This window comes from Rutidosis leptorrhynchoides, chromosome 6 (genome assembly GCF_046630445.1).
Source record: "Rutidosis leptorrhynchoides isolate AG116_Rl617_1_P2 chromosome 6, CSIRO_AGI_Rlap_v1, whole genome shotgun sequence".
Taxonomy (NCBI): Eukaryota; Viridiplantae; Streptophyta; class Magnoliopsida; order Asterales; family Asteraceae; genus Rutidosis; species Rutidosis leptorrhynchoides.
In genome coordinates, this window is record NC_092338.1 from 444,407,172 (window position 1) to 444,432,345 (window position 25,174).

The 25,174-nt window shown below is 37.3% G+C and overlaps 1 protein-coding gene across 1 annotated transcript in view; it reads right to left on the minus strand.

Moving 5' to 3' along the window:
- Positions 1-495: 495 nt before the first annotated feature.
- Positions 496-25,174, minus strand: part of LOC139855346 (uncharacterized) — a 42,427-nt gene continuing 17,748 nt past the window's right edge. The window contains exon 2 of the mRNA XM_071844572.1: positions 496-1,166. Coding sequence (XP_071700673.1) covers positions 496-1,166 — 671 coding nt within the window. The remainder of the gene's footprint in view (positions 1,167-25,174) is intronic.

Genomic DNA, 25,174 nt, shown 5'->3' on the forward strand with positions numbered 1-25,174 from the left:
TTTCTTTGGATTAGCTTGAATACCTTGCTTAGTGACAAGATATCTCAAAAACTTCCCTTCAGTTTCACCAAAACTACACTTTAGCGGATTAAGCTTCATGTTTATTTTGCGCAATGTATCAAACGTTTCCCGCATATCAGCAATAATACGCTCTTGCATTGTACTTTTAATTACCAAATCATCCATATAAGCCTCGAGATTACGCCCAATTTGGTTTTCAAACGCAGTGTCAATTAAGCGCTGATATGTCGCACCCGCATTGATTAAACCAAAAGGCATCATTATGTAGGAAAATATGCCTTTACCTGTATGGAAAGCGGTTTTATCTGCGTCTTCCCTAGCCATTAGGATTTGATGATATCCTCTCGCCGCATCCAAAAAACATTTATATGGAAAAGCATGCAATGATTCCACTTTCAAATCAATTTCTGGAAGTGGATAATTATCCTTAGGGCTCGCTTTATTTAAATCCTTGAAATCAATGCACATTCGCCACTAGCCATCGGACTTTTTCACCAAAACTGGATTTTCAATCCATGATTGGTACTGAACTTCGCGTAAAATTCCAGCTGCTACCAATTTCGTTACTTCTTTGCATAACCATTTAGCGTGATCTGTAGCCATGCCTCTACGCTTTTGTACTACAAGTTTTAAAGCAGGGTTTATATTAAGCCCGTGCTCCGCAATATGACGTGGAACACCAGTCATATCGTTTTCGCACCAAGCAAAAACATCCATATATTGCACAAGTAACTGCACAATCTGTTTCTTGGTATCCGCACTAACATTGCATCCCACTTTAATTTTTTGATCGGGATATGCAGGATTAACCACTACCATGTTGTCCGTGGCATCTGCGGTTTCTTGAACTGCACTTTTCACATTAACAGCCGCACAAATAGGCATGATGCTTGCTGAACTGATCGTCGCAACACCTTTATGCGTTGTGAATTTAATCATACCATGAATGATAGATGGAACAATTCCGAATTTACCCAGGGCAGTTCTACCTAACAACGTGTTATAGCGAGAAGAAGTCCGCATAACATAGAAATCTAGCCGCGCTTGCCGCACTAAACTATCATCATTTTCGTCAAAAAGCTCAACATCCAACGGCAATATTCTCATAGGCAACGAAGATTCTCCCGCAAAACCAGTTATGGAGGCTGCGGTTGGCTGTAATTTGCTCTAATACCTTCTGGCAGTTGAACAAAACATTGCTCATAAATGAAACAACCCAACCCGTATTCCATACGATAAATTTTTTTTTTTAACATAATACACATTTATGCGCCAATTAAATATGTAAATCATTCCACACGTTTCGTTAAAACATACAACAAGTTTAGTGTTTACAAAAGGCACGAAGGCCATTAATAAATGTGATACAAGTTTGACCTATCCAAATACGATAGTTTTAATCCAAACAACACTTCGAGCATGGTTTGGGGATAAACTATCCAAAACGCTAGGCCAACTTCAAAACCTCCAACGAAACATCATCAAAGGACACCTAGTGCCCAACAACCCCTTTTCACTTATTCACACCTGCATCTAAAAAGATAAACAACGAGAGGGGTAAGCTAATGCTTAGTGAGTGCAACAATTATACGATTACATATACAACCTACTTACTTGCAATCACTTACGCATTTACCGCATACATGCTAGCAATATAAATAATCATACCATCACAAGTATAATACTAAACCTTCCACCATACGAGCTAGCATAACACCTCGTACACTAACCCCACAGGTGGCATCTTAACACATCGATACTTTACCCCGGGTGGTGCCTTAACACTTCGACACTTCACCCCGAGTGATGTCTTAGCACATCGATACTTCACTCGTTACATCTCTCGAAGTGGCATCTTAACACATCGATGCTTCACTCCCGAGTGGTATCTTAGCACATCGACACTTCATTCGTCACGTGAGAAGTGGTGTCTTAGCACATCGACACTTCACAACTCATACTACACAAATAAATACATCATATATGCATGCATATAATTATTCCACTCACCTTAACACTTCGGTGATGATTAAATGCTTCCGTATGCTTCGAGCAAAGTACCTAATACATAAGTACACATTCAATACACAATAAGTGAAATTAACCACCTTACTCACTCTTGATCATTTAATGACCCAATTTGCATTAAATGGCTCAACTACACCAAAACCGCCCATAAATGGCCAAGACTCAACTTTAATCACTAAAGCTAGTGAATTAAAGTCTACTAACTTCAACTAACACAAACTTGGGGTATTTCCTACCCATTTCACCCAATTAGGTCAACTAGTACTCATTTGACCCATTTTAAATACTTAGACTCATAATCGAGTCAAACTTACCCATTAACACTTCTTTCATCAATATAAAGGTGTATTAGTGACTAACAACACCATTTAACACTTACAACCTCAAATCATAAGACCAAACCCTAGGTTATAGCCATTAGGGTTTACTTTCATCAATCTAACCCCAAAACCCACCCATTTAACCCTCAAATTGGTCATACAAGTTCCAAATGAACAAAACCCTAGCATAAACTAATTAAAACTCAAACATAGAGTTAAAACTTACCAACACTATCCACTCGTAGCTAAGAACGAGGAGAACAACTTTAATTCTTGCTCCAAAGATCAACTCTCAATTCTTCACTCACAAATCTCACTTGAATTCAAATGGGTTTTTATGTTTGAGAGTAAAATGGAGAAAGAAAATGGAAAAGAAATGAGGAAAGTGGATAAGTGGTGGAGATTAAATGCTCCCATCAGATCTATATGCCAAATTACCAATTTGCCCTTAAAATCACTTAAAATGAGCTAAATCCGGAATCAGTCCAGTAGAACTTCCGCGAAGCAGCTCCATTTGTCGCGGCGCGACACATAAAGGAAAAACTGACCCTCCTTAGCATGCCTCTTGACTTCGTTTTGCTTGAGATGCCGCGGCGCGGCAGAGGCCATTGCGGCGCGACAATACGAAGATATTTCGACCTGTTTAACAGGCCTCCTAACCTTGATTTCAGTTGGATACCGCGGCGCGACCTGGACTTCCGCGGCGCGGCAAAGGTCTGTGCCTGATCGTTTTCTCGACAACAAATTTAACGATTAAATATTTGGCTTGTACTGTAACACCCCGTTTTCCCCGTATATGATTTATAGGTGTATTGTGTATGTACGATAGGCGTATGAAGGGTTCGGGACATGTTTGGGTGTTGAGGTCTTGTATGCAAGGAAAGGTGTCAGACCACGTTGAACGTCACGGCGCGACGAAGGAGGCCGCGGCGCGGCAATTAACTGGAATCCAGATCAGAAGTCCGATTAAAAATGATCCCAGACCTAGGCAAATGTCGCGGCGCGACACTTAAGGCCGCGGCGCGGCGATACGGGCAAACTGGTACCAGATTTTTGTAATTTTAAATAAGGTTCAAGGGCAATTTGGTCATTTTGCGTTTGAGCCAGATTTGAGGTTTTAACCTCATCCACTCATTTCATTTTCCTAATTTCCTTTTCCTTTTCTTTTCATTTTTCTCTCGAAACTCAAACACCCAATTGAATTCAAAGGGATTTTTGGAAAGGAAGAAGCGGGATTTGATCTTTGGCGTAGTTGACAAGTTTGTTCTCCTCGTTCTTAGCTACATGGTGATACTAGTGGTAAGCTCTAACTCTGAATTTCGTTTTTGTGTTCATCATTCAAATTTAGGGCTTTTGATTGTATGATTCATAGATGGAACCCATTTAGTTGTTAATTGAAGATTAACACCAAGATTCGGGTTTATATGTATTAAGGGCGGGTTTTGGGTTGGTTAATGATTTAACCATGTATAAGACTTGAGAATGGTGTATAATCACTAGTATTAGTGATTATTGATGTTTTGGAGACTTCTAGGGTTCTTGTGGTTGACTAATTTTGACTAGAGTCAAAATTAGGGTTTGTTGATGGTTATGACCCGAATGTCGATTCGTTGAGGTTTATAAACTTAAGATGGATTAAGTTGAGGTATGAAGTTAAATATGTTTTGGTGTTAAAACTTGTAAATGGTGAGATATTGACTTAGTGGGTCAAAATTAGGGTTATGGGCGATTTTGAGAACGATAAGTGTTTAACACTTGTGTTCGGGTTTCATTGACATATTAGGACCATTGTCACTCGTGTTAATGATTATTGGTTAGTTTGGGCGCGGTTTGTGCTTGGAAGTGCAGTTGGGTTGAAATTGCACTAGTTGTCAATTTGGGTTGATTTGTAAGTCCACCCTAATTGTGTTGCTTGTATTGTGATAATGGAATAGGTACTTTCCATTGACGAGTTGCGGATTACTTGGAAGCATTCTTCAAGGCGACAAGGTGAGTGTTAATATCCTATATGCATATGTATGTGTAGGATGGATTCGGGTCGGGTGAAGTGGTTCTCGGTTATAGAGCTCACTTCACATATAGGTGGAATTGATGGACTTGTGTATATGTCCAATTGGCACGAATGTGCGTTTTGGTTGACCACCTTTGGCGAGGTGCACACTTCGTGTGTACATTGGCTTGTGAGTGGAATAATTATATACGTATGTATATGAGTTATTTATTTGTGAGGTATGGGTTGAAGTTCATTGTTGACGATACCATACCCTAGAGTATATTATGTTGTGGATGAGGGTTTAAAGTTCGTTGTTGACGATACCTCATACGTATGGACTTAAAGTTCGATGTTGACGATGCCATACGATTATTATAGTGACGTTGATGAGGGTTTAAAGTTCGTTGTTGACGATACCTCATATGTGGGTTTAAAGTTCGGTGTTGACGATACCACATTAATATAGGCGAATGGGATTTAAGTTCGATGTTGAGGATACCATTCGTTGGGCTAGCCATGAGATCTTGAGTACTATGGATGTTGTGAACATCGATGTTTGTCGTATTGTTGTATATATATATATATATATATATATATATATATATATATATATATATATATATATATATATATATATATATATATATATATATTAATGTATTATTGTGGTGTAGCTAAACCTGCGGGTGTTGCTTATTGGCGTTGTTCATATCGTCGTTGGTGAACTTATATTTTGTTGATGTATCTTTAGCTCGTTGCTTAGTGATCGTACGGTATGCTTAGTATTAGCTTGCCTTTATGCTTGGATGCTCCGGTATGCGGTATTTGATATTTTGTGGCGTGTCCATTTTATGCATATATATGTATGTAGTATATTTTCACTCACTAAGCGTTAGCTTACCCTCTCGTTGTTGATATTTTTATAGGTTCGCATGCTTGGCCGCTCGGGTGAGCTTGGGGATTAGAGATCTTGGCTAGGTTTCTTTAGAAGATCTTGCTTTTGTACTCGATTAGGATTTGGGTAGCGTAGTCCCAAATCACCATGCTCGGTTTTGGTTGGAAACTAAACTAGTCGGGTCGTGTATGTTCGTTTGGACAATTAACTAAAGTATTATTTAAAGCGTATTAAAAGGAAAAATTTTATTGGGCCGGTTTTAATACGGGTTGGGATGTTTCAAGTGGTATCAGAGCATGGTTTAAGGGATTTAGGTGACTTGAGATAGGTGCCTAGACTTAGAATTTTGTGTGTGCTTAATTTGTTGCGGAACTTGTAGGATTACGGGTTGGAATGGATTATAGTTAGTGCCTTGTTTGTAGGTAGACTAACGTTATATTAGTAATGCAGATATTATTAATATATTATTGTGTTGTGATGATAATTCTCGCGTGTGTTTATATCGCGTAGAATTTTGTTTGTGTTTGTTTATAACATCGAGCGAGACGGTCATTGTGCTAACAAGCCGATACGGCGTGTGTGCGTAATAAGGACTTGCAAACCTTATTACGGGTGCAAATCGTGCCTAACAAGTGATGTACGACGAGTATTTAGCAAGATGGGGCGGTGTTGTGTGCGTGGTTTTATACGTTCGTGATCTAATCGCTTTGCATTCCTTAGAATGGTGACGGGAAACGGGATCGAGATGAACGACATGGAGTTTAACGCTAGAGTTGCGGCCGCCGTTTCGGAGCAAATGAGTGCGTTTCGAGAAGAAATGGATAGGAAGTATTCCAAATTTCGGGGTAGTAGTGAAATGGAGCGTTGTCTTAAGAGCTTCATGAGGACTAAACCCCTGATGTACGACGGGAAACCGGATCCTTTGATAAGCACAACTTGGATCTCAGATGTAGAAGGGTGTTTTCGTACTATTTATTGCCCTCCTGAGAAAAAAAACGAGAATCGCTACGAGTTTGTTGCGGAGCAGGGCGAGGGATTGGTTGGATGGTAAGATTGATCTTGCCGGTGGTGAAACGTTTATGGCTTTATCGTGGAACGAGTTTAAGAAGGAATTCTTCGAGGGGTTCCGAACTTCAGCCGATTTGTCGAAAATGCGAAACGAGTTGCGAAATTTGCAACAAGGTTCTATGGACTTGAATACTCTCAAGATGACCTTTATGTCGAAGGCTCGTTTTTGCCCGGAGTATTTGGGGAATGATCGTTTGTTGATGGGGGATTTCTATCGGACCTTGAATGACGACTTGAAGAGTAAGATTAGTCGGGGTCAAGCGAAATTGTTTGCGAAATTATTTGACTTGGCTAGAGGTTTTGAGTCGTATTCGCGATCCAAGAAGGGTGAACCTTCAAGTGAGAGAAGGGTTGTTTCGTATGGTGCTCCGAGTAAGAGGACTAAGGGTCCGAGTGTGAGCACGGGTGGTACGCGGATGGGTATACCGGATTCTAGTGCATCTAGATATTACAATTGTGGCATGAGGGGTCACAAGTCTTGGGAATGTTCGGTACCAAAGGGTGATGGCGTGGTGTGCTTCAATTGCCAAGAGGAAGGACATCGTAAGTCGAAATGTCCCAAGTTAGCGGGGACGGGTGCGGCAAGGAGACGTTAAGGTACATTTCAATTTAATAAATATGTCTTTGATTATTTATTAAGTGCCGTTGAGTTTGAGTTGCTAAATGCATTGAGTTGTGCATATTGTTGTTATGGGTGACGTTCCTAATGGAAGTACCCTATGGTGACGTTTGATTGTCTGGTGGAGGGCGTAAGACTTGGTGCAACCAAGAGTTCCTTAGTATTTGGGAAATGTTTCTACCAAGCCATGGAAATGGGTTTTGGTGTTCGGTTGTCTAGCGCGTGTTCGCTTTTGTGTTGAAGTTGATGAACCATGAGGTTCGACGGGTGGGATGAAACCCGAGAAATCGAATGTTTTGGGTCTCGATGTATGTTGGTAAAGGAGTCTACGTGACGCGACATTAGGTGCCTCTTTTATACCTACTAGCGTGGTGTTCGACTCCGATTATGTTGCGGTTTCATTGTACTTAGGGTACCGAAGTGAAACCCTTAGTTACATGAGTGACTGGGTGAAGTTTGACAAGCTATAGCAATTGGATGATTGCGAGGGTAGAGTTATGTAATTTGCGGTACACTTTTCGTTCGAAGTGTTAAGGATTGGTTGAAATCCTTCATGTGCTGAAGATTGGAGCGAGATGTAGTGATGGGTCGTGTGAACCCAATTGTTGGTAAAGTCTACCTTTGGTAGCAATGTACGGTTGTACAAAATGCGGTTATGGAACGTAGTTCCAAGTGGGGGAGTTTGTCATAACCCGTCCTTAACCATAAGAACGTGTTAGATAACGTATGATTTCATTGCGAGGTATTGACCTCTATATGCGACATTTTTAAAAAAGAAAACTGCATATATTATACATTACAAACCAAACCATTATTTTTGTTACAAGCTTTAGACAATAAAAAGATGATTATCGTTTAACGATAATCTTCGACTTACAAACTTTACAAATGATAATAACAACACGATTTCTAGCATATTTTACAACACACGTCCTCGGATATGCAGTTTTATTTTTGACACAAATATGAGTACGCATGATCCTGCTTAGATTCAACATAATGCAGCGGAAGCTTTAATTATCACCTGAGAATAAACATGTTTAAAAACGTCAACATAAAGTTGGTGAGATATAGGTTTAGTGCGCAGCAATATATATATATATAGACCACAAGATTTCGTATATAAACAGTTTCATAAAAGTATTCTAAGTGGTTGAGCACTTGGTAACCATACTTAACATTTTCACGTCGCATATTCCCTTTAATATGAAATCTTACTACACCGTACCAAGTGTAGTCACCAAACGAAGTACTGTGCAACCGTTGAATACTGGTCGTCCAGTCCGGTTGGGGTTGTCAGGCCCGATAGATCTATCAACAGGATTCGCGTTTACAATACCGCTGTAAATATTAGTTACCAAGCTACAGGGAAGTATGCCAGTGGTACAACTCAACGTAGAACATATTTTTCAGTTACTTGTGTCCATATCGTAAATCATAAAATACATGTATTCTCATCCCGAAATATTTAGAGTTTAAAAGTGGGACTATATACTCACCCTTGTCTTGATGATATATATATTTTGACTCGGTCTTCCGGTTGATATCACGAACCTATCCATATATAATATATCAATATGTTTTCATTTTAAAACAAACGTTATATATATATATACTTGTTATACTTTTAATATTTTGAATATTTCCTTAGTCCGTAGTTAGCATTCCGATGTTAGTAATTCAATTTTTAATGGTTCATTTTTAGATGTTTAATATACCCGCAATAAACAAAACCCCCAACGAAATAAATAAAACCCCATCGTATATGTATTGGTCGAGATTAATCTTGACCCATGGTACCGGTGTTGTCAAATGACGTGTTGCGTACATAAAGTACCGGTGTTGTCAAATGACGTGTTGCGTACAATCATGGGATCTTATGATTAATCTTCTCGTGTTGCTTACGGGTGATCCTGAACCATATGAAATTGAATTATGAGTACATATATATAAAATATCATGTTATCTTAGAAGTATGTGATTTTATGTAAATTTTTCCAATGAATCCCGAAGTCAATTAAGTCTTGGATAACCAATTTTGTTTCGGTCATAGTTTCTTCGTTACAAGTCCGTTTTCGTTGATTCAAATTGCCATCTTCTTGGATCGAGTTCTTCTTTAAGACTATGAACTGTAAATACCTTGGTTTGTATTCAAAATCATACGGCATAAGTGAAAGTTTAGTGAAACATATGAAGTTAAACATTTTTGTTACAACAAAATCATTTAATGACCATTTTTCCAAAAATACTTATACTTTGAAAAACCAAGTTTTACCTTGTTAAATTAACATATAAATAAGTTATATTACATGTCTTGAAGTATTTTAAAAGTTAAGTTAGAAGGATCTATTTAGTTTGCAAACAAGTTTGAAAACATTCAAACTATGTTCTTGTTGTTAAACTTTTGTACCACAAAATAAGATAGCTATATATATATGAATTGAATAAGGTTATGAACATAGATTCTACCTCAAGTTCCTTGGATAAGTTTGCTGTAAAAGAGGAGTAAGAAGCTAGAATCAAAAGGGTGATAGAAGTGGATGAAAGATTGGAAGTAAGTTGGTGTTCTTGGAAGGTTTTCTTGAAGTGTTTTTGTATGGTTTTCTTATGGTGTTTTAGTATGGTTTTTGAAGCTAGATCTTCATGGAACTTTGCTGGATTGTTGAAGGTGTTTAAGGATTATAAGTGTGTGTGTTTTAGCTAAGAGATTGAAGTAGTAAATGAATCAAAATGATGGTGCATATATACACCTCAAAAACGTGTTCCATGGGAGACATGGACAAAATTCCCATGTTGTATTTTTGTGTATTTGTCATGCTTGCTTCCAAAATCTAATTACCTAGCTCCAAGGGCAGTAACAAGGGTTGGTTAGGTGGTGATTTGATATGTATTTACTATTAGTAAATACGTATAGAAGCTAGGTATGATACGAGTACTTATACACTAGATATACGTATAGAAATTTTGTGAAAAATGGAATGAGGATTCAAATATAGCTATCTTTTGTGAATACACTTATATGATTTTATGTATTTAAGTTCTTAAAAGTGATTAAATACATTACTTATACAATATATGTATAAACATTATAGTCTTAAGTATTTAAGTCAAATAACGTTACGTATTGTTATCGTTTTGAAAACTTAAGTTAGTAGTTTCAAAATACACATATAACTTGTTGTTATTAATACAAAATGAGATATTAAAACATTCATTAATCATGTTAAATATGTATATATACATATATATACACAAACGTATAATTATCATATATTGTATAGTTCGTGATATCATCGGTCAAACTAGACGGTCAAACGTTGTGTAAAACTCTTTTCGGAAATATAAGTCTCGACAATTTGGATTGCTTATCATGTTGGCAAGGTTTAATTTATGTGAATATTAATCTTATAAGTATAGAATGATCGAAAAAGTGCGGGTCGTTACATTACCTCCCCGTTAAATAAATTTCGTCCCGAAATTTTAAAATTGTACCTATTTTGCGTCATCGAGAAACAAGTGTGGATACTTTTGCTTCATCTGATCCTCTCGTTCCCAAGTAAACTCGGGACCTCTTCTAGCATTCCAACGAACCTTAACAATCGGTATATTACTCTGTTTGAGCTGTTTAACTTCACGGTCCATGATTTCGATTGGTTCTTCGACGAATTGTAGTTTCTCGTCGACATGAATTTCTTCAAGAGGAATGGTGAGGTCTTCCTTTGCAAGACACTTCTTAAGGTTTGAGACGTGAAAGGTATTATGTACTCCGGCGAGTTGTTGTGGTAACTCGAGTCGATAAGCTACCGGTCCAATGCGTTCGATGATCTTGAACGGGCCTACGTACCTTGGGTTCAGTTTACCCCTTTTTCCAAAACGTATCACACCTTTCCAAGGTGACACCTTTAGCATAACCATGTCCCCGACCTGAAACTCTAATGGTTTCCTTCGGACATCGGCGTAGCTCTTTTGGCGACTGCGGGCTGTTTTCAATCTCTCCTTGATTTGCACTATCTTCTCAGTCGTTTCATGTATGATCTCGGGACCAGTTAATTGTCGATCTCCTACTTCATTCCAACAGATAGGAGATCTACACTTCCTTCCGTACAATGCTTCGAATGGCGCAGCTCCAATGCTCGCATGATAACTATTATTATACGAGAATTCTGCTAACGGTAGATATTTATCCCATCCGTTTCCAAAATCGATCACACATGCCCTGAGCATGTCTTCGAGAGTCTGAATCGTTCTCTCACTCTGTCCATCGGTTTGTGGATGATATGCGGTACTCATATCCAACCGAGTTCCTAGTGCCTCCTGTAGTGATTGCCAGAATTTTGAGGTAAATCTACTATCACGATCGGATATAATGGAAATAGGTATTCCATGCCTTGAAACAACTTCCTTTATATACAATCGTAATAGTTTCTCCATTCTATCCGTTTCCTTTATAGGTAAGAAATGTGCAGATTTGGTAAGACGATCAACAATTACCCAAATGGTGTCGTATCCCCAGGCAGTCTTTGGTAACTTCGTGATGAAATCCATGGTAATACCGTCCCATTTCCATTCTGGAATTTCTGGTTGCTGAAGTAACCCTGACGGCTTCTGGTGTTCTGCTTTAACCTTGGAACAAGTTAAACACTCCCCAACGTATGTTGCAACGTCTGTTTTTAAATTAGGCCACCAATAATGCGTCTTAAGATCTTGGTACATCTTTCCAACTCCAGGATGTATCGAATATCTTGTCTTATGTGCCTCGTTCAATATCAACTTCCTTAATCCACCCAACTTCGGTACCCAAATACGATTTGCAAAATATCGAATTCCATCTTCCCGCATAACGAGTTGCTTCGCATACTTCTTCATTATTTCATTTCCTATATTTTCTTTAGTAAGTGCTTCTCGTTGAACTTCTTTGATTTGTGAGTTGAGATTCATGCGAATTTTTATGTTCATCGCTCGTACTCGAATTGGTTCTCGTTCTTTTCTGCTTAAAGCATCAGCCACCACATTCGCCTTCCCGGGATGATAACGAATTTCACAATCATAGTCGTTTATTAACTCGACCCACCTACGTTGCCTCATGTTCAATTGTTTCTGATCAAAAATATGTTGAAGGCTTTTATGATCAGTAAACACAGTGAATTTAACCCCATACAAGTAGTGTCTCCACATCTTCAATGCAAACACGACTGCTCCCAATTCTAGATCATGCGTCGTATAATTCCGCTCGTGAATCTTCAATTGTCGGGATGCAAATGCAATTACTTTCTTTCGTTGCATAAGAACACAACCAAAACCTTGTCGCGAAGCGTCACAATATATTTCAAAATCATCGTTCCCTTCTGGTAACGATAAAATAGGCGCCGTAGTTAATTTCTTTTTCAGTAATTGAAATGCACTCTCCTGCTCCGAGGTCCATTCGTATTTCTTCCCTTTTTGCGTTAATGCTGTCAACGGCTTAGCTATTCGGGAAAAATCTTGAATAAACCTTCTATAATAACCGGCTAAACCCAAAAATTGGCGTATCTGTGTTGGTGTCTTAGGAGTCTCCCATTTTTCAATAGCTTCAGTTTTTGCTGGATCAACCTGAATTCCTTCGCTATTAACAACGTGACCAAGAAATTGCACTTCTTTCAACCAGAAAGCACACTTAGAAAATTTAGCATAAAGTTGTTCTTTTCTCAACAACTCCAGTATCAACCTTAAATGCTCTTCATGCTCTTGCTCACTCTTGGAATAGATAAGAATATCATCAATGAAAACGATAACAAACTTATCTAAATACGGACTACAAACTCGATTCATGAGGTCCATGAATACAGCTGGCGCATTCGTCAATCCAAACGGCATAACCAAAAATTCGTAATGACCATAACGTGTCCGAAAAGCAGTTTTCGGAATGTCCTCTTCTTTGACGCGTAGTTGATGATAGCCCGATCTTAAGTCGATTTTTGAATAAACACATGATCCTTACAATTGATCAAATAAGTCATCAATTCTCGGTAGTGGATACCGATTCTTGATAGTTAACTTATTTAATTCACGATAATCTATACACATCCTGAAAGATCCATCTTTCTTCTTAACAAACAAAATTGGAGCTCCCCACGGTGAAGTACTTGGTCGTATGAATCCACGGTCCAGTAATTCTTTTAACTGACTTTGAAGTTCTTTTAACTCGGATGGTGCAAGTCTATATGGAGCACGAGCCACTGGTGCAGCTTCTGGTACTAAATCTATTTGAAATTCTACCGATCTAAATGGAGGTAATCCCGGCAATTCTTCCGGAAAAACTTCAGGAAAATCTCTTGCTACAGGCACGTCGTTGATGCACTTTTCTTTCTTTTCGACTTTATTAACATGTGCTAAAATAGCGTAACATCCCTTTTCTAAACACTTCTTGGCTTTCAAACAGCTAATGAGTTTTGGCTTTGAATTACCCTTCTCTCCATAAATCATCACCGGTATTTTATCCTTACCAGGAATACGAATTGCCTTCTTGGCACAAACAACTTCCGCTCCTATTTTGGACATCCAGTCCATGCCGACTATTACATCAAAACCTCCTAATTCTACGGGTATTAAGTCGATTTTAAACGTTTCTCCGGCTAGATTTATTTCACAATCACGACAAATTTTATCGGCTTTGATTAGTTTACCATTAGCTAACTCAATCAAGTACTTAGCATCTAGAGGTAATGATGAACAATTCAATTTAGTGTAAAAATTTATACACACGTAACTTCTATCGGCGCCAGTATCAAATAAAATAGATGCTGATAAGTTATTGATGGTAAACGTACCCGTAACAAGCTCCGGGTCTTCACGTGCCTCTCTAGCATTAATAACAAACGCTCTTCCACGTGCAGGTCCGCCATTCTTTTCTAGATTCGGGCACTGACTCTTATAATGACCTTGTTTTCCACACCCAAAACAAGTAACGTTAGCCAAAGCAGTTCTATTTGCGTTGGTAGCAGGAGTCTTGTTACCATTCGTAACGAGAGCCTTACAATCTTTAGCAAGATGACCCTGTCGATTGCATTTGGTGCACAACACACTACAGTAACCAAAGTGATGTTTGTGGCAACGGTTGCATAAAGGATTTTGTCCTTTATAACCAAAGCTTAAACCACTACCCGCACCTTGCGTGTTTTCTTGTTTCTTAAAAGATTGTTGTTGGTTACCTCGATCATAATTTCCATTCCACTTTCTTTTGTTACCTGATACCTTCACATCAGTATTGGATACTTTCTTATCCATGATGACCTGATCCATTAGCTCGTTTGCCATGGTTATAGCTTCATGAATTGTCTTAGGTTTCGATGCTGTAACATTTGCCTTGACCTTTTTGGGCAAACCAGCTTTGTACATTTCAATCTTCCGTTCTTCGGTTGGAACCAATTCAGGACATAGCAAAACTAATTCCATGAATCGCTGGTTGTAGTTGGTGATTTCAGTACCAACCACCTTCAAACTTCGTAACTCATCTTCTAACTTAATAACCTCATTCCTTGGACAATACTCGGTGATTATCATTGCTTTGAATTCTTCCCATGGAGTATCATAAGCTACATCTCCTCCTACCGCCTTCACATAATTCTTCCACCATGTGAGTGCACTATCTTGTAAAGTGCACGATGCAAACTTGGTCATGTCTTTTTCATCACAACCGCTGATTTTGAACACCGTCTCCATCTTTTCTATCCATCGGGTTAAACCGATAGGTCCTTCCGTTCCACTGAATGATGATGGCTTGCAAGCTTGGAACGTCTTGTAGGAGCATCCTACACGAGGATTTGGATTAACTGCAGCAGCTCTTGCAGCCTCAACCCATAACATTCTGTCGTTCACTCGCTGGTTGATGAGTTCCTCGAGTTCTTGTTCCGTCATTCGATTCAATCGCGCCATTTCCTAATGAAAGAAAATAATTATTCACATGGATTATTATAGATGTAGTGTGTATTTATAGTACATTATAGCTTATTAATAATATGAACTAGGTATTATTATAAAAGCCTTTTCTTCTTATTAGCGTTTTATAATTATATCTTGGGTAGTACCTACCCGTTAATGTTCATACTTAATAGCTTAGTACAGAATCAATTACTACAATCTAAATAATACTTAACCATGGAAAATTATTGCATTTCATACTTCAATATTTTACATATGCTTATCTTACATCGAACATTAAGCAAACCACACTATTACTATTATACAAAACATTATTCGGTTCCATGGTTTGACACAGCAGCGCATCGTTTGATCTATTTTCTAGGACGTTTAGACACAAAGATTTACTTAACGCTTATCCTAACTGTCTGCCTATATTTTGGCTGTGGGACTGAAGAACTGGATGCCGGGACAGAACGAATAGGAATAGCGGGGATAGGGGTGGTAGTGTTGAGTGGAATTGGTGCCACATCATTCTCATTAAACTCGGGATTTGGATTTTCTAATTCATTAGCCTTTCGTTTCTTTCCTAGTTCGAACTCGTCTTTTGTAATTTCCTGTATTTCTTCCTCGGGTTCACTTTTCGTTCGAAGTGTTAAGGATTGGTTGAAATCCTTCATGTGCTGAAGATTGGAGCGAGATGTAGTGATGGGTCGTGTGAACCCAATTGTTGGTAAAGTCTACCTTTGGTAGCAATGTACGGTTGTACAAAATGCGGTTATGGAACGTAGTTCCAAGTGGGGGAGTTTGTCATAACCCGTCCTTAACCATAAGAACGTGTTAGATAACGTATGATTTCATTGCGAGGTATTGACCTCTATATGCGACATTTTTAAAAAAGAAAACTGCATATATTATACATTACAAACCAAACCATTATTTTTGTTACAAGCTTTAGACAATAAAAAGATGATTATCGTTTAACGATAATCTTCGACTTACAAACTTTACAAATGATAATAACAACACGATTTCTAGCATATTTTACAACACACGTCCTCGGATATGCAGTTTTATTTTTGACACAAATATGAGTACGCATGATCCTGCTTAGATTCAACATAATGCAGCGGAAGCTTTAATTATCACCTGAGAATAAACATGTTTAAAAACGTCAACATAAAGTTGGTGAGATATAGGTTTAGTGCGCAGCAATATATATATATATAGACCACAAGATTTCGTATATAAACAGTTTCATAAAAGTATTCTAAGTGGTTGAGCACTTGGTAACCATACTTAACATTTTCACGTCGCATATTCCCTTTAATATGAAATCTTACTACACCGTACCAAGTGTAGTCACCAAACGAAGTACTGTGCAACCGTTGAATACTGGTCGTCCAGTCCGGTTGGGGTTGTCAGGCCCGATAGATCTATCAACAGGATTCGCGTTTACAATACCGCTGTAAATATTAGTTACCAAGCTACAGGGAAGTATGCCAGTGGTACAACTCAACGTAGAACATATTTTTCAGTTACTTGTGTCCATATCGTAAATCATAAAATACATGTATTCTCATCCCGAAATATTTAGAGTTTAAAAGTGGGACTATATACTCACCCTTGTCTTGATGATATATATATTTTGACTCGGTCTTCCGGTTGATATCACGAACCTATCCATATATAATATATCAATATGTTTTCATTTTAAAACAAACGTTATATATATATATACTTGTTATACTTTTAATATTTTGAATATTTCCTTAGTCCGTAGTTAGCATTCCGATGTTAGTAATTCAATTTTTAATGGTTCATTTTTAGATGTTTAATATACCCGCAATAAACAAAACCCCCAACGAAATAAATAAAACCCCATCGTATATGTATTGGTCGAGATTAATCTTGACCCATGGTACCGGTGTTGTCAAATGACGTGTTGCGTACATAAAGTACCGGTGTTGTCAAATGACGTGTTGCGTACAATCATGGGATCTTATGATTAATCTTCTCGTGTTGCTTACGGGTGATCCTGAACCATATGAAATTGAATTATGAGTACATATATATAAAATATCATGTTATCTTAGAAGTATGTGATTTTATGTAAATTTTTCCAATGAATCCCGAAGTCAATTAAGTCTTGGATAACCAATTTTGTTTCGGTCATAGTTTCTTCGTTACAAGTCCGTTTTCGTTGATTCAAATTGCCATCTTCTTGGATCGAGTTCTTCTTTAAGACTATGAACTGTAAATACCTTGGTTTGTATTCAAAATCATACGGCATAAGTGAAAGTTTAGTGAAACATATGAAGTTAAACATTTTTGTTACAACAAAATCATTTAATGACCATTTTTCCAAAAATACTTATACTTTGAAAAACCAAGTTTTACCTTGTTAAATTAACATATAAATAAGTTATATTACATGTCTTGAAGTATTTTAAAAGTTAAGTTAGAAGGATCTATTTAGTTTGCAAACAAGTTTGAAAACATTCAAACTATGTTCTTGTTGTTAAACTTTTGTACCACAAAATAAGATAGCTATATATATATGAATTGAATAAGGTTATGAACATAGATTCTACCTCAAGTTCCTTGGATAAGTTTGCTGTAAAAGAGGAGTAAGAAGCTAGAATCAAAAGGGTGATAGAAGTGGATGAAAGATTGGAAGTAAGTTGGTGTTCTTGGAAGGTTTTCTTGAAGTGTTTTTGTATGGTTTTCTTATGGTGTTTTAGTATGGTTTTTGAAGCTAGATCTTCATGGAACTTTGCTGGATTGTTGAAGGTGTTTAAGGATTATAAGTGTGTGTGTTTTAGCTAAGAGATTGAAGTAGTAAATGAATCAAAATGATGGTGCATATATACACCTCAAAAACGTGTTCCATGGGAGACATGGACAAAATTCCCATGTTGTATTTTTGTGTATTTGTCATGCTTGCTTCCAAAATCTAATTACCTAGCTCCAAGGGCAGTAACAAGGGTTGGTTAGGTGGTGATTTGATATGTATTTACTATTAGTAAATACGTATAGAAGCTAGGTATGATACGAGTACTTATACACTAGATATACGTATAGAAATTTTGTGAAAAATGGAATGAGGATTCAAATATAGCTATCTTTTGTGAATACACTTATATGATTTTATGTATTTAAGTTCTTAAAAGTGATTAAATACATTACTTATACAATATATGTATAAACATTATAGTCTTAAGTATTTAAGTCAAATAACGTTACGTATTGTTATCGTTTTGAAAACTTAAGTTAGTAGTTTCAAAATACACATATAACTTGTTGTTATTAATACAAAATGAGATATTAAAACATTCATTAATCATGTTAAATATGTATATATACATATATATACACAAACGTATAATTATCATATATTGTATAGTTCGTGATATCATCGGTCAAACTAGACGGTCAAACGTTGTGTAAAACTCTTTTCGGAAATATAAGTCTCGACAATTTGGATTGCTTATCATGTTGGCAAGGTTTAATTTATGTGAATATTAATCTTATAAGTATAGAATGATCGAAAAAGTGCGGGTCGTTACAGAGTTACACTCCCGCACAAGGGAATTTTAGTGTGAGATTGCGGATGATGCTTTTGATAGATCCGAAATTCTTGTCGGGACCTAGTTTTGGTCGATTTGTAGTAGAGTACGATTTTGGTTAAATTGTACTTATGAATTTGGATTTGAAATATCACCGGGGTGGTAATGTGGTGAATCTCGTTGGGAGATAATGGGCGTATTTGACGAGCAAGGTGAAATCCCTCGGTTAAGGGATGTGTGTGTCGGGTTCTCTTCTAAGAGAAATATTGTTTTGTGCCTATGGGCGTGATAGGTGGTTCTTGCTCGATCTTGTTAGCAATGTTTTATGCCTACGTATGGTTCGTGTGCGGGAGATTCCAAGTTGAGTGGAATGATTCTATGTATGCGTATATACTTAGTTTGCTTGTTGTATTGTGGCAAGTGCTATCCAATGGCGAGGATTAACTTTTCATTGACCACGGTTGGAATGTGATAAGTAGTAAGTGTTATCCGTTAGGATTCGCTTTTCGTTGGCTACTTATTGGTATGTGGAATGCGTTTTCCGTTAGGAATCGCTTTAGTTTGGCCATGTGTGAGGCATGTGACGAGTGATTAATGTTTGACTTATCGCTCTTCGTCGGTCACATGTAGGTAGTTGGTTATGTGGCGAGTGATTAACATTTGACCTATCGCTCTTCGTTGGCCACATGTGTGATTGAGGTAAGTGTTAACGTCTCGGTGGCACTTTTCGTCAGCCTCGTCGGTCACGTGCGCGTTACGATGGTTGGTGAGTGGTTAACGTATTTGACCTACCGCTCTTCGTCGACCAACATCGAGTCGAATGTCGACATTGCGTATTGTTGTTGATGTGTGATCTATTGGGTGTTTTATACGCCAATGGTGGGGTCGTGAGGACCATGTTGTCTGATTAGTGATGCGATAGCCGTGTTTCGCTCACCTGTTGCTATGGGTGTGACGATAGTCGATTTTGTACACCTTGGGTTAGCGTTGCCATGGTCGTTTTGGGCGCTAACGGTTTTAGCCGTTGCTTGTGATGTTGTACGGTAGTTGCGTATTGGTCGTATTGCGCATTACAAGGGATGTTTAGTGATTGGTGTTATCCGTAAGGATTCGTTTGGTTCGGTCTTCATTGTTTCGGGTTGTTGACCTTAGGTTTAGACTGGTTGCTTTTAGCGTTGTACTCGGTAAGGGTACGCTAAGGGATCGATATCTTAGTAAGAGATTGGTTGAGTTTCTCGATGTGAGGGATTGAGCAAGTTTTAGTGCTCGGATTGTGGAATTGATAAATCGCGGGTGACGATTTAGTTGGTAAAGGCAATTCATTGGGAAGAATTGCTTAGAAAAGTCGGTTGGGACTTATGTTTGAGGACCGTGAAGTGTGCTCCGTTTGGTTAAGTGACGATGATCACGAGGACGTGATCGAGTCTAAGTGGGGGAGAGTTGTAACACCCCGTTTTCCCCGTATATGATTTATAGGTGTATTGTGTATGTACGATAGGCGTATGAAGGGTTCGGGACATGTTTGGGTGTTGAGGTCTTGTATGCAAGGAAAGGTGTCAGACCACGTTGAACATCGCGGCGCGACGAAGGATGCCGCGATGCGGCAATTAACTGGAATCCAGATCAGAAGTCCGATTAAAAATGATCCCAGACCTAGGCAAATGTCGCGGCGCGACACTTATGGCCGCGGCGCGGAGATACGGGCAAACTGGTACCAGATTCTTGTAATTTTAAATAAGGTTCAAGGGCAATTTGGTCATTTTGCGTTTGAGCCAGATTTGAGGTTTTAACCTCATCCACTCATTTTATTTTCCTAATTTCCTTTTCCTTTTCTTTTCATTTTTCTCTCGAAACTCAAACACCCAATTGAATTGAAAGGGATTTTTGGAAAGGAAGAAGCGGGATTTGATCTTTGGCGTAGTTGACAAGTTTGTTCTCCTCATTCTTAGCTACACGGTGATACTAGTGGTAAGCTCTAACTCTGAATTTCGTTTTTGTGTTCATCATTCAAATTTAGGGCTTTTAATTGTATGATTCATAGATGGAACCCATTTAGTTGTTAATTGAAGATTAACACCAAGATTCGGGTTTATATGTGTTAAGGGCGGGTTTTGGGTTGGTTAATGATTTAACCATGTTTAAGACCTGAGAATGGTGTATAATCACTAGTATTAGTGATTATTGATGTTTTGGAGACTTCTAGGGTTCTTGTGGTTGACTAATTTTGACTAGAGTCAAAATTAGGGTTTGTTGATGGTTATGACCCGAATGTCGATTTGTTGAGGTTTATAAACTTAAGATGGATTAAGTTGAGGTATGAAACCGAGTTAAATATGTTTTGGTGTTAAAACTTATAAATGGTGAGATTTTGACTTAGTGGGTCAAAATTAGGGTTATGGGCGATTTTGAGAACGATAAGTGTTTAACACTTGTGTTCGGGTTTCATTGGCATATTAGGACCATTGTCACTCGTGTTAGTGATTATTGGTTAGTTTGGGCGCGGTTTGTGCTTGGAAGTGCAGTTGGGTCGAAATTGCACTAGTTGTCAATTTGGGTTGATTTGTAAGTCCACCCTAATTGTGTTGCTTGTATTGCGATAATGGAATAGGTACTTTCCATTGACGAGTTGCGGATTACTTGGAAGCATTCTTCAAGGTGATAAGGTGAGTGTTAATATCCTATATGCATATGTATGTGTAGGATGGATGCGGGTCGGGTGAAGTGGTTCTCAGTTATAGAGCTCACTTCACATATAGGTGGAATTGATGGACTTGTGTATATGTCCAATTGGCACGGATGTGCGTTTTGGTTGACCACCTTTGGCGAGGTGCACACTTCGTGTGTACATTATCACATGGGCTAGTGAGTGGAATAATTATATACGTATGTATATGAGTTATTTATTTGTGGGGTATGGGTTGAAGTTCGTTGTTGACGATACCATACCCTAGAGTATATTATGTTGTGGATGAGGGTTTAAAGTTCGTTGTTGACGATACCTCATACGTATGGACTTAAAGTTCGATGTTGATGATGCCATACGATTATTATAGTGACGTTGATGAGGGTTTAAAGTTCGTTGTTGACGATACCTCATATGTGGGTTTAAAGTTCGGTGTTGACGATACCACATTAATATAGGCGAATGGGATTTAAGTTCGATGTTGACGATACCATTCGTTGGGCTAGCCATGAGATCTTGAGTACTATGGATGTTGTGAACATCGATGTTTGTCGTATTGTTGTATATATATATATATATATATATATATATATATATATATATATATATTAGTGTATTGTTGTGGTGTAGCTAAACCTGCGGGTGTAGCTTATTGGCGTTGTTCATATCGTCGTTGGTGAACTTATATTTTGTTGATGTATCTTTAGCTCGTTGCTTAGTGATCGTACGGTATGCTTAGTATTAGCTTGCCTTTATGCTTGGATGCTCCGGTATGCGGTATTTGATATTTTGTGGCATGTCCATTTTATGCATATATATGTATGTAGTATATTTTCACTCACTAAGCGTTAGCTTACCCTCTCGTTGTTGATATTTTTATAGGTTCGCATGCTTTGCGGCTCGGGTGAGCTTGGGGATTAGAGATCTTGGCTAGGTTGCATTAAAAGATCTTGCTTTTGTACTCGATTAGGATTTGGGTAGCGTAGTCCCAAATCACCATGCTCGATTTTGGTTGGAAACTAAACTAGTCGGGTCGTGTATGTCCGTTTGGACAATTAACTAAAGTATTATTTAAAGCGTATTAAAAAGAAAAATTTTACTGGGCCGGTTTTAATACGGGTTGGGATGTTTCATGTACGCCCCGCTCTCGCTTCCTACATATGTCTAAACTTCACATTTAAGTCTCACATGATTTATCACCATTAAAACTTATGTACAAACTCATGCATGCACACATTCCCAAGTATTTATACATATACGTTTATACAACAACTAACACAACAATTTATTTAATCACATAAACGAACGAGTTACAAGCGTACTAGGATTAAGTATGTACCTTTAGATATGTACGGGAAAAACGGGATGTTACAACTCTCCCCCACTTGAATCGGAGCGCGTCCTCGCGATCCAAGCCGCATGACATGCCGGAAGATAAACTAAGACAAACTCTTCGGATTCCCACGTAAACTCGGAACCCTTTCGATGTCGCCATTGCACTTTGAAAGTTCTAACTTCCTTGCTCCGCAACATTTTAACCTTCTCATCAAGGATTGCAATCGGTTCTTCCGCATACTCTAGCTTGTTGTTCAAAGTAATCTCATCTGATGGCACCCAATTCAAGTCATCCGCAAGACACTTACGGAGATGGGAAACATGAAACGTGTTATGAATCCCCGCAAGCTCTTCGGGCAACTCTAGTCTATAGGCAACTGTAGTGACCCGAACTTTTCCATGTTTATATATATTAATTGAGATTGATATTTACATGATTAAATGTTTCCAACATGTTAAGCAATCAAACTTGTTAAGACTTGATTAATTGAAATATGTTTCATATAGACAATTGACCACCCAAGTTGACCGGTGATTCACGAACGTTAAAACTTGTAAAAACTATATGACGACATATATATGGATATATATATATAGTTAACATGATACTATGATAAGTAAACATATCATTAAGTATATTAACAATGAACTACATATGTAAAAACAAGACTACTAACTTAATGATTTTTAAACGAGACATATATGTAACGATTATCGTTGTAAAGACATTTAATGTATATATATCATATTAAGAGATATTCATACATGATAATATCATGATAATATAATAATTTAAAATCTCATTTGATATTATAAACATTGGGTTAACAACATTTAACAAGATCGTTAACCTAAAGGTTTCAAAACAACACTTACATGTAACGACTAACGATGACTTAACGACTCAGTTAAAATGTATATACATGTAGTGTTTTAATATGTATTTATACACTTTTGAAAGACTTCAATACACTTATCAAAATACTTCTACTTAACAAAAATGCTTACAATTACATCCTCGTTCAGTTTCATCAACAATTCTACTCGTATGCACCCGTATTCGTACTCGTACAATACACAGCTTTTAGATGTATGTACTATTGGTATATACACTCCAATGATCAGATCTTAGCAGCCCATGTGAGTCACCTAACACATGTGGGAACCATCATTTGGCAACTAGCATGAAATATCTCATAAAATTACAAAAATATGAGTAATCATTCATGACTTATTTACATGAAAACAAAATTACATATCCTTTATATCTAATCCATACACCAACGACCAAAAACACCTACAAACACTTTCATTCTTCAATTTTCTTCATCTAATTGATCTCTCTCAAGTTCTATCTTCAAGTTCTAAGTGTTCTTCATAAATTCCAAAAGTTCTAGTTTCATAAAATCAAGAATACTTTCAAGTTTGCTAGCTCACTTCCAATCTTGTAAGGTGATCATCCAACCTCAAGAAATCTTTGTTTCTTACAGTAGGTTATCATTCTAATACAAGGTAATAATCATATTCAAACTTTGGTTCAATTTCTATAACTATAACAATCTTATTTCAAGTGATGATCTTACTTGAACTTGTTTTCGTGTCATGATTCTGCTTCAAGAACTTCGAGCCATCCAAGGATCCATTGAAGCTAGATCCATTTTTCTCTTTTCCAGTAGGTTTATCCAAGGAACTTAAGGTAGTAATGATGTTCATAACATCATTCGATTCATACATATAAAGCTATCTTATTCGAAGGTTTAAACTTGTAATCACTAGAACATAGTTTAGTTAATTCTAAACTTGTTCGCAAACAAAAGTTAATCCTTCTAACTTGACTTTTAAAATCAACTAAACACATGTTCTATATCTATATGATATGCTAACTTAATGATTTAAAACCTGGAAACACGAAAAACACCGTAAAACCGGATTTACGCCGTCGTAGTAACACAGCGGGCTGTTTTGGGTTAGTTAATTAAAAACTATGATAAACTTTGATTTAAAAGTTGTTATTCTGAGAAAATGATTTTTATTATGAACATGAAACTATATCCAAAAATTATGGTTAAACTCAAAGTGGAAGTATGTTTTCTAAAATGGTCATCTAGACGTCGTTCTTTCGACTGAAATGACTACCTTTACAAAAACGACTTGTAACTTATTTTTCCGACTATAAACCTATACTTTTTCTGTTTAAATTCATAAAATAGAGTTCAATATGAAACCATAGCAATTTGATTCACTCAAAACGGATTTAAAATGAAGAAGTTATGGGTAAAACAAGATTGGATAATTTTTCTCATTTTAGCTACGTGAAAATTGGTAACAAATCTATTCCAACCATAACTTAATCAACTTGTATTGTATATTATGTAATCTTGAGATACCATAGACACGTATACAATGTTTCGACCTATCATGTCGACACATCTATATATATTTCGGAACAACCATAGACACTCTATATGTGAATGTTGGAGTTTGCTATACAGGGTTGAGGTTGATTCCAAAATATATATAGTTTGAGTTGTGATCAATACTGAGATACGTATACACTGGGTCGTGGATTGATTCAAGATAATATTTATCGATTTATTTCTGTACATCTAACTGTGGACAACTAGTTGTAGGTTACTAACGAGGACAGCTGACTTAATAAACTTAAAACATCAAAATATATTAAAAGTGTTGTAAATATATTTTGAACATACTTTAATATATATGTATATATTGTTATAGGTTCGTGA